Here is a 10,968-nt window from a genome sequence, read left to right as displayed (position 1 = left end):
CCGCCTCCGGTGAGAGGTCAGAGGGAGGGAGGCGGCAGCGCCATGATGGCGGATGGGAAGTCGCCGTGCAGTGCGAAGGGGAGGCCCGGCCGGCGGCGGGCAGGTGAGTTCCGCGCCGCGCTCCGCCCGCTCCGCAGGCCGGTACAGTGAGTTAATGCAACTCCTGGCCGTGCCGGGCGGTAGCACGGCAGCACAGCAGCACGGCAGCACGGCCTGGGCTGGCGGGGCACGAGGGTACCGCGAGTTCGGGGCGGCTGCGGCAACACAGCGGCTGCACGGGGCAGGGCTCCCCGCAGGAGGTCGGATGAGGGCAGGCCGTGCTCACCCCGCAGCGGTACAAAACCGTACCTGACACTGCCCAGCGGTTATTGCCTTGCTGAAGGCATAGCCAACAACAGCGAGGCTCTGTGCATTCCAATGTGCTTGCAGAAGTCTTCGTGTTTTTTAAAAGTTCCAATGTTTTCATTGCTAAAGGAAGAACAGACACTTATATGCTTCCATGTTTTCGATTTCTAGGACATAAACGGTCGGCTGCCCCTAAAAATGAAGATGCTGCTCAGAGGTATCATTTCTAGCAAACAACACACTGCGATCACTTTGCTTTGCTTCACTCTGGAACTGTGCTCTTTTCCTTCTGTGTTTTTGGCTTTGCCAGAGATGACTGACCTCCAGAGACACCAGCATCCACCTCCAGCAGGTTTTTGGTGTGATGCCGTGGGTCTTTTAAACAAACATCAACTTAGCATTGCTTAGAATAGGCATAGCCATCCTGTTTGGACAGAGCTGCACATTACATCTGAACAGGGCTGAAAGCTGCATCCCCTTTAAGCAGCATAGAACAACACAGTACAGGTGCCTCTGCCAGCTGCTCCCACGTGTCAGACAGCCGCCCATCAGGGAGAGATGCCCAGAGGAATCCAGATTTGCAGTGGTGACACAGATGGCAGGAGAACGACTTTCCAGGGGGAGGTGGAGCTACAGGAGGTATCTCTGTTCCATCACCTGGCTGCTGCACAGTTCAGTTGGCCTGTCTGACAGGGTGAGAATAAAGTTCAGCAAAGGCTACAATCTACATATAGAGAGAGAATATATTAAAATATGCCTCACTGCAGATACATGGAAGGTACAGGAAAATACCAATGGGTGCATATACTGGAATAATTCTGTTGTGGTTTGGCAATAAAAGTCAATACTTTTCCTGACTGGGGAGAAAATAAAGCAAAGAATCTTTTTGTTTGTTTTTAGTGGTTATTACAAAATTTATAGCCCACTTATTGCTTTGTTTGGCCAACTTGATGAGATGCAGAAAATATAAACTACTGTATTTCAGAAAAGAAGATATTCAGGTGGGGAATTGCTTATGGGAGCTGCTTTCTGTTTCATTCAACATCTCTTACGTTACAGGAGAGCCGCCCTGGAGGCTTCTACTAGAAAAAAGATTGAACTTGAGAGAAAGGCACTGCGTATTGTTGAGCAGCTCCTGGAAGAGGACATTACTGAAGAGTTCCTTCTGAATTCTGTACGTGTCACAAGTTTTTGTGTTATTTTGTATCTTAGTGTCCAGCTGTTTTTTAAAAGTCCTTAGAACAATTTGCTGCAGTTCAGAGCAGACAAGTTCATCCTCTCTTGTCAGCTCTGTTGATGGCTGCCTTACTTTCAAGGGTTCTCCAGTGAAAATATGCTCCAGTTTTGTAGGATGAGATATAATTGTGAATCTCTCTCTATTAGCATACTTTGTCTATGCCTCTGGGAAGCACAAAAAGTTAAGTCCATATCATGCCCTCTGTGAGTTTAGCCAATGGTGCTCTTTACCCCACAGTTCAAGTGCTGTATATTAAACTTACAGTTATAAAATGGAAAGTATGTATTTGCTTATTTTCATCTGAGTGTGAAAAGTAACAGATCTTCCAGTATTCTTGAACTATTTTCTTGTAATTGCAGGGAAAATGTATTACTCCATCTCACTATAAGGATGTTGTTGATGAACGGTCTATCATCAAACTATGTGGTTACCCCGTATGTCAAAATAAACTGGAAAATGTAAGTTGCTTTTTTTGTTTGTTTTTGAGTAATGTTATCATAAGAACCTAATCACATTTTTTATTCTCTTGCTTATTTTTTTCATTTTAAACTTAGAATGTTAAAATATAGATTAAAATGCTGTCAGGTATCATTTCAGTATAATGCTTCTGAAGTTAAAAGTTAAATCTGATTGATTGACAACTGTTGCTGTATAATGGAATCAATCTATTTGGACAGTAATAAAGATAATAAGGTGTGGTGTCATAGCTATCCTTTGTGCATGCAGAAACATTTTAATCTGTTCCTTCTGTACCTTTATAAGGGCTGATATGAAAGAGGTAAAACACATGGCTATTACTATGTGACTGCAAATACATCCCCTCCAAAAACAGACCTTACTTGTGTCAAAATCAGTCATGCCTAAATACAACATATTAGAGCTTAAGTGGAACTATGAGTTCAGTTACATAACCATAATACCAGTTGTGATACAACCAGTTATCTGGGAAAAATAAATCATGAAAGGAAAAATAGGTACCGTTTTGGATTTCACATGTCCCAACAGAACTTGGAAACTATTACCTTTGATGTAAGCTCCCCTGTGGATTTGTCTGAATAGTGGCAGAGTCACACATGAACAGGGTTTCTTCTGTGACAGCTCCATTGGTTCACTCCCAGCAGAGGCTTTCTGGTAAACCTGAAGTTGTCTACTAAGATGTGAATGAATAATGAGAAATTGCAGTTCTAATGTCTAAGGAGATACAATACCAAGAGAGCTGCTGTAGTACGTAATTCAGTTAAAACTGAATACATTACTTATACTGAAAACGTGAATTAAAAGGAAAGTTTTATATAACATTGTGACAGTCTTGCTGATGAAAGCATGTCATTTTAGGTGCCAAAACAGAAGTACAGGATTTCAACAAAAACTAACAGAGTTTACGATATTACTGAAAGAAAGGTATGGTAACAAGCTGTTTTTAGAATGTATTTAATATTGTCTCCACATCACAAATGCATTTTGTAACAGCATTCATATAATGGACTGAATCACAACCAATGCATGTGTATCTCATGAAAATCATTTTCATAAAGTAAGTAGTGTGTTTCCATCTCCAAAACGTTAAGAGTCATATTGAAAACTAAAAAAAAAAAAAGTTCTGCTGACCCTGAATGTTATTGCATGTCTTTTAAACTGTATGGCCATTTTACAGGGTTCAGAATTGCTCTTCGAGTGTTTTGGTGCTTTATTTGGTTTTTTTTAGTTATTACTACTGAAGATGTCTTTAATCATATTTTCCATCGTTTATTTCCAGTGCTTTTGCAGCAATTTTTGCTACAAAGCATCTAAATATTTTGAAGCTCAAATTTCCAAGAGTCCAGTATGGATGCGAGAAGAAGAAATGTAAGTGTGACCTTATGTATTTGTAGCTCATTTCAAGGATACTGTTTTCTTAGTCCAAGCTGCAACGCAAATTAATTAGTTGCAGTACATCCAAATGGTCAGGCTGAAGCAGAGACAAGTGATGTTAAGTTAGTGTGTTGTTCATGTTAAGTGTTGCTGCCACATGGATTACTGTAATTGATGCAGCCCAGTTCTAGTAATGACTACTCAACAGACTTGACTGTGTTAGTTTAGAGGGCAAACTAGTCGTAAATAATAATGAGCTCCTATTAGTTTTAAAATGTATTTATCGTGATTGGATTTTTACAAGCCATGTAAGATAAAGGAATAATCCATCTTACCTTGCAAGAGGTTTTCAGAGGTTAGCCTGAAAGTCTGCAAAATGAAGTTCCTTATTCCACATAAAACTGCTATTTTAGGTTGCCTATTTTCTGTTACTACTGCAACACATTTTGTAAGGGTTACATAGTCTGTGCTTTAATATATTAAAAAAAATTAGGAAACATAGGTGTGCAAACAAAGAATTAAGCCACTGGGTGTCACTGCTCAACAATAAATACTTGCCTAGAGAAGGTTCAGCTCATTCCATTTTCATTGTCCAAGCAAGTACCCTTGCTTTCAACAGAATAAACAATCTGAATTTATATGTGTGAGCTCAGTTTCATGGTAGGAGGATTTATATGAAACATAGGTCAGTGAGAGGAGAGGCTTTAAACAGCCTGATCTGAGGAATTAGGTAAAACTGTAAAATATTTAAATAAGCTTATCTGCGTATTCATGGTATTGTTTTGCTCTCTCTAAAGAAACTATTTCTAACATCTCTGTTGTTACCATAAAAAGCGGAGTTCTGATGTTTGACACAGCTAATTATCCATGCTGGGGTGGGCATATTTTCCAAAACAAACCAACAAACATAATAAAGTAATATCAGATTGCATAAACATTATATATGCACACACTGATACACATTTACACGTGAAAATACCTGAAATTCTCTTGATGGAGAAAGCTAAAAACCTCCATTTAAAACTTTAAAGAGTAATTATTTGGAGTAAATAGTTTCACTGTCTTACCACCTTTACTTTCCAGACTCAGTTCATTTATATGAAAAATGCAACTTTCATCCTTTTACATCTGCTATGTTGGTTTTTTTATATATATACTGTCCAAGTTTAAGGAGTTATTTCATTGACTTACATTCAGGGCATGCTTAAAAGGTTCTCTGTCATTCGTAAGGCAGGTATGGATTTCAATAGTCAGTGTTGAATAAACTAATTATCATTGTGATGTTACCTTATAACTGAAATGAAGCAGAACTGCAGCTAGAAATTTGGGAAGAAATCCTTCAGAATCTGTTCAGTAACAGTTCTTAGTGTTTATGAAAACCTTCAGATTCCATTTTCTTAGCCCACTATAACTTAAGAGCCTATTTTTTTTTAAACAAGTAACATCTCAAATGAAGATATTCTGAATATTCCTATTTCCTATAACAATTTGGAGCATTTTTTCTGGAAACTACTGAAGATTGTTTTTCCTGTAGAGACCTTGTGGGCTATGAGGATCTGAGCATGTTTAGTTCGAGGAAGAGGAAACCAAGGGATGATCTGAAAAGTCTACAACTTATTGAAAAAAATTACCTGGGCTACAGACCCAAACTGTTCTTGGTTTCTATCAAAAAACTTAATGAGGAATGTTGGCCATAAATTATGGTATCAGTGGTTTACATTAACACTAGGGAAAAAGGTGTGCTCTAAGAGAGCAGTGGAACAAATCAGTGCATGCGGAAAGGTTCTGAAATCTCAATCCTCAAGATTTAAACATAAAGAAGGTGTGGCTGATCTAATCTACTGCTGGTAACAGTCTCACTGTCTCAGTAGGTCAGATTGGAGCCCTCCAGAGGTCCTTTCTAACTAACATTTATATGATTTGATAAGTTATTAAATGTATAATGCTACAGGCCCGCACAAATTATGCTCTGTGAATGTATGAACCTGCTCCAGCTAACCCTGCTTTGAACAAAGGATGTTGGACTAAGAGATCATTAGAGGTTCTTTCCAGCCCCAACTATGTGTTTTCTGTGTTTGTGCATTTCAAGGGTACTGATTTAGCAGAAAAAAAAAGTCATCATTCCTTATGTTCTTTTTGCAGACCATCAGACATAGAGCTGCTGAAGAAGGGGCAGAGGTACATTGAATAATAATTTGTTATATGCATTTATAGTTAGAAATATTAACATTATATTGGGTAAAGGGCAAATCTTTGAAAAGACTTTATTAGACAAAGGGTTATTTGTCTTATTTCTTTTCCTTTGTGATTCTAAACTAGCGTGTTTGACCTGTATGATTTAGTGTACAGCTGCTCTTGGCCTATGTGTCATAATTGATCCTGCTGAAATCTGAAACAAATACACTGTTTGTACTTTAAATATTTTATACCATCTATTCTTTATGAAGAAAGTGGTACCAATTATAGGTGATGAAAACTTCTGCACTTCCTATTCTAAAACACCAATATCAGCTCAATTGAATTCACGTTACTCTGTCATCTCTCTGTACCTTGCCACATATGGCGACTTTATTTTCTTTTGGAACATCCAGCCATTAGATGGCCAACTTAAATATGCCAAAAACAAGCTCTACTGGCCTACTGATTTACAGTTACTACGTGTATGTGTATATTGAGATACTGATCTATATTTTAAAATGGAAATAGTTTAAAATTCTTCATACTAAATTGGAACTTAAGTCTGTCTTTAGTAACAACTTGTTTACTATTCTAACTGCCACTAAGCATCTGGGAACAAATTTCTCTAAATAGCATTTAAACTTGCCATCTTAATTGCAAAACATTAGAACTCTGAGTTTAAAGATGATTTCTAGAGCAAAAAAAAAAAAAAAAAAGTATACACTTTCTATACAGGAACAAGGTTCCATTTCTCTTTCTTTTATATAATAATTTTCTAATCTCACGTAACATCCATTTCATACTTCATTGATGGCTTGTGTTTTGTGTTACAGTGGCCAATCTGGAGAAGAAGTGAAAATATGTGATGAAGTAGTTAAAGCTTCTGACATTGAAAATCCTAAGGTATCTTCAACTCCGTATGAATCTGCTTCTTATGGCACAGCCAGTGATAGCAGTAGTGATACCGAACAGGAATTTGTTTCTTCTGTTCTACCGGGAAGTCAGACAAGTTCAGCCAGTCTTGCACAGCAATCACACAGAAACAGCATCCTCAAAAAGAAGCATGTTCAGAAAGTCTGTTACAGCTCTAAGTCTGAAGGCACAGACATGGTGGAAGTCACTGAACGACTCTCTAATTGTAAATTAGATGCTCAGGAAGAAATGCATGCTTGCACAGTTCAAAATAAAATAACTGCGACGCCCTCAAAAAACACTACTCCAGGGGAATCAAATGCTTCTGAGAACTGTGAAAATACTCATAGCAATTCACAGATAATCTTCCTGGGTGTGAGCAAAAAAGGAGCGGAATACCTTAAAACACTAGTTAATTCAAAACAACATGAAAAAATTCAGCTGGGGGATCCAGTTCCTTTCTCGGCTGCCAAACACAGTTTATTAGAACTGCTTAAGCAAACACTTACGGAATGGAGAACTGAGGAAACCTTGGAGTATTTGTATGGCCCAAACTACACTTTATGCTCATCAGGATGTGTATCATCTGCCAACCAAGAAAATGAAGAACTTGACGAGGATGACTTAGATACACCCGAAGATCTTAACAGTGCTGATGTAGGGAAGTCTGAAAACAGTCTGAACTATTCCTTACCTTTTATGGGCTCAGGTGAAACAGTTAAGCCTGTGCCTAGTTATGAAAAGTTAAAAGAAGAAACAGAGTTCCTACAACTCCGAGTAAGAGAGTTCTATAAAGGAAAGTGCATCTTGGCTGAAGAGGAGTTAGCACATACACAAACAGATGAACATTCAAGTACAGACAAAGTAAGTGCCTAATGGAACAGTGTCCAGCCTGCTTAAATCCTGCTTTTAAGTAGACATTACAAGCTCTTTGTTGCTGCCTTTGTAAGTAGATATGGTCATGGTAGCATCAACCTATTAACGTAAAATACTAAAAGGAAGATTGGATAGATTCAAAACAATCCCATAAGATCGAAGAAAATTATTTTAGACTGATGAGAATGAATTCAGCTGTTTGGGAAACATTCAGTTCTGGTAGCTTCCTTACAGTTTGTGAAATACGAAAGATGCCTTGGCTGCTTGAGCATAATCTGAACATGGACTGAAACAAGCAGAGGCAAGTATTGGCAATCAGGAATAGGAAAGAACTTAAGATCTATATGGGCCCTATATAATTTTTGTAGCAAATGAGAACAGGTAGAACTATTACTACTGTAATCTCAGTAGAAAAATGAAGTACAGCTACTGTCACCACGTCCCAGGCCTGTCCTTTTCATCATCTCTACAACTGTAGCATTGCATAATTGCAATGAGATGAAGCTGTTAAAGAGCCCCATGTGAGAATAGCTCACTGACAAGAAAAACCGGTGACTTCTGTGAGCTGTGGAGATGGAAGGACTAGGACTCCTGCTACAAAGGCTTACTGTAAAACTGCTGCTTTGCAGGGTAAATGAGGTTCGCTTAGAAGAAACAAACCCATTATAGGACAGACGTCTTGGGTGAAAGAAGAACTGGAGTTTTTTTTCCTCCACCTTTTATTCATTACCTAAAATCTATATTAACTTCCCCTCCTCCCCCTCCCCCCCCCTTTAAGTCACGACAGAGAATACTTGAGATTGGATTTATTTCTTCTTTTGAGTAAGACTAGAGCTCTGGCATTACTAGTTACAATTCTCTGAGCTGGTGGGTGCCTGCTGATTTGTTTGGGTATGTTGCTGCAATATAGACAATCTAGGAGGAAGAGTCTAGAGGATTTGCAGAACTAAAGAGATACAGAGTGGTCTGAAGTTTATCAGAGTATGCAGACCATCTGACAGCAACCAGGTCTTCTTGTCATTACAGTGAAACAATACGCTAACTATCCTAGGTAGGCTGTACAGTTTGTACAAGCATGTGAAATTGTTTTTGTATTTAAAGGTCAAGTGTATTATGAGCATTTACTATTAGTTGAAGTAAAGTATCTAGCATATGGCTTTGCAAGGAAAGGGGAAAAGCAGGTTAGCTGCAAACTCTGTGTTGAATGAAATTAACCAGAGTTCTGTTCATTAACACATTACTGGCTGTTTTTTTCTGTTCAGAGATGAGAGTTTTCCTATGTTTAAACATCATTTGATAAGCTGTGACTATTTTGATGCATTGACTGCAATTAAATATTAGCTTGTAATAAAAGGTTTTAATGTGGTAATACAGGACGATCAACAGCAAGACCTCACGTTCCCACTTGTTGATTCAAATGCACAAATGCAGATTAGAAAGCGAATTGTCCTGGAAAAACTGAGAAAAGCGTAAGTATTCCTTACTTCAGTAACTGTCAAGCTGTCAACTTGGTGATCATCATCATTTAAGTAATAAACACCCTGTGCAAGGATATTCTTCACCTTTTTCTGGTGGCATTATTCATGACCTTTACTGCCCTAAAGAAATCATTTCTGACACTATCATGCTGTGATGGAGTAGCAGATGTCAGTTTGCACAGCTTGCTGAGATAAATGTCAGAACCTTGCTACTAAGATGGTGTCTAAGATAAACTTGTCCATTCTTACATGCACTAGAGCTTGTAGTTGACAAGTTGTAGCATTTAAGGCTGGCAGGACAGCATGTTCTGGCTCATCAGTAGTTGTTAGAAATGTGCTGTGCTATTACACTGACAATATTTGTTTTCTTTATATAAATGTTGCTTTAACATATGGAGCTTAAAATGAAAATGTGCTTCAAAAAAATCTGCAGAAAGCACTTAATTTTTCATCCTCCTTTCCCTCAGATTCCTGGAAACATCTGAAGTTCCTAAATTAAGTTCTTTAAAAGCGGGTTCTGAGGGATATAAAATAGGAACTAGAAATCAGCAATAAATATGTATGTATGTAAATAATAATATATAGCTGTGAGCACTTTATGTATATACTACTTGTTATTTTAATTGTAGTTTTAATTGATTTTGTAGTTCAGATGAAGTTGGTGGGAATACACAGTTCTAGTAAAATGTACAGTAATATAAAGACAACTAGAAATATTGACTATTCCAACAGTACCAGCACAGTACCCATACATGTAATTAATTGGATATTCAAATGCATGAAGTTGCTAACCGTTAAACAAGCAAACAGAAGCAAAAGTTTTAGCTTAAATCCACATCTGATAGCAATAAGTGCTGTCCCCAGACACTGGCAGTAACAAGAACTAGTTAAGCAGTATGTGTGATTTGCAGTGTTCTCTATCAGAGCTGTATACATTCAAACAGGGAAGCAAACTACCATTGAAGTTTTCTGATTGCCCTGCTAACATCTTTGTCCTAATAATCAGATTTCCAGCTGAGTGGTATTTCTGTTGCATCCTTTTTGTATCATATGCAAGTCTAAGATTAGCAGATATATTCTTTGTGTGAACGAGTTAGGCATGTGAGTTTCCTTTTGTACTGTTATTTTTTACCCAATATAAACTTTTAAAGTATTTACAAAGCCTGAAATTCCAGTATTTATAATGCAAAACATTTGATTTTTATTGTAAGAATATTATGTCCAAACCAACATGGAATTTAACAGAGCATGCATGTAAAACTATATTCAATTTCTACTTTATATTCACACTAAACTGGAGCTTCTTATAAGAAAAATGTTGTAAAAGTAAAGATATTGCCCAAAAATCACTGAGAGGAATCTGAAATGTAAACTGTATGCCAAATCTACTGCACTAATCTTTTTTCCCTTTTCATTACCTTCAGTGAGCTCTGATGGAAGCCTTACTTGAGGAGAAATTAAGAAGAGACAAAAACATATTAATCAGTGTTTCTTGCCCTCTAGATTACCTGCAGTTTTGGGCCCTCTTCAGATTACATTAGGGGATGTTTACACAGAGCTAAAAAATCTTGTCAAAACTTTCCGGTAAGTATCAGTCTTTATTTAGCAATTCTTGATTGACTAAACATCCCATGATTTGTATTTGTGATTTGGGCACAGAGAGGCTGTGTGTGCATGTAGGAAATGTCACATTCCCTGTGGACTAACAAGTCAACCCCTTACTTGCTCCTGACACTGACTGTGTCACCAGGAGTATTTGTGGGTTTTTAAAAACTAGGCCAGTGGTCTCTGGAGGATGATGGTGAGTCTTTTAAAGGTTCTGCTACCTCATCGCCTCCTATTAAGTGCGAGTTTATGACATCCGTCACTTTCTTTTGCTCTGGCTCCCTGTAGCTGGGCTAACAGGATTTAATATAATTAATAATTATTACCACTAACTTCTCAAAATGGAAAGAAGATCCAGCTTGACCTTTCTTGCTCCTAATTTCAAAGGGAAGTAGGTCTAAGATATTATCCTTCACCACAGATAGTCAGAAGCACTGCAGAAGATACTTAAAAACACTGGGGACTAAAGAAAGGGGGATAATAGAA

The 10,968-nt window shown here is 37.9% G+C and overlaps 1 protein-coding gene across 3 annotated transcripts in view; it reads left to right on the top strand.

Moving 5' to 3' along the window:
• The first annotated feature begins 19 nt into the window (after positions 1–19).
• Positions 20–10,968, top strand: part of RPAP2 (RNA polymerase II associated protein 2) — a 32,431-nt gene continuing 21,482 nt past the window's right edge. For 2 of the 3 annotated variants that reach the window (XM_015870360.2, XM_085511332.1), the window contains exons 1-10: positions 20–103; positions 517–562; positions 1,405–1,519; positions 1,942–2,040; positions 2,918–2,983; positions 3,339–3,427; positions 5,576–5,611; positions 6,445–7,387; positions 8,774–8,868; positions 10,381–10,461. In XM_015870360.2, the coding sequence (XP_015725846.2) occupies positions 43–103; positions 517–562; positions 1,405–1,519; positions 1,942–2,040; positions 2,918–2,983; positions 3,339–3,427; positions 5,576–5,611; positions 6,445–7,387; positions 8,774–8,868; positions 10,381–10,461 (1,631 nt within the window). In that variant the 5' untranslated portion in view covers positions 20–42. Of the gene's footprint in view, positions 104–516; positions 1,040–1,404; positions 1,520–1,941; positions 2,041–2,917; positions 2,984–3,338; positions 3,428–5,575; positions 5,612–6,444; positions 7,388–8,773; positions 8,869–10,380; positions 10,462–10,968 lie in introns of all 3 variants that reach the window. The other variant, XM_085511333.1, reaches the window with a different exon arrangement.

The sequence above is a fragment of the Coturnix japonica genome, chromosome 11, assembly GCF_054131305.1.
Source record: "Coturnix japonica strain WE chromosome 11, WE-NBRP24, whole genome shotgun sequence".
Classification (NCBI taxonomy): domain Eukaryota; kingdom Metazoa; phylum Chordata; class Aves; order Galliformes; family Phasianidae; genus Coturnix; species Coturnix japonica.
The sequence above is the reverse complement of the archived record's forward strand: the minus strand, read 5'-3'. Positions and strand labels throughout refer to the sequence as shown.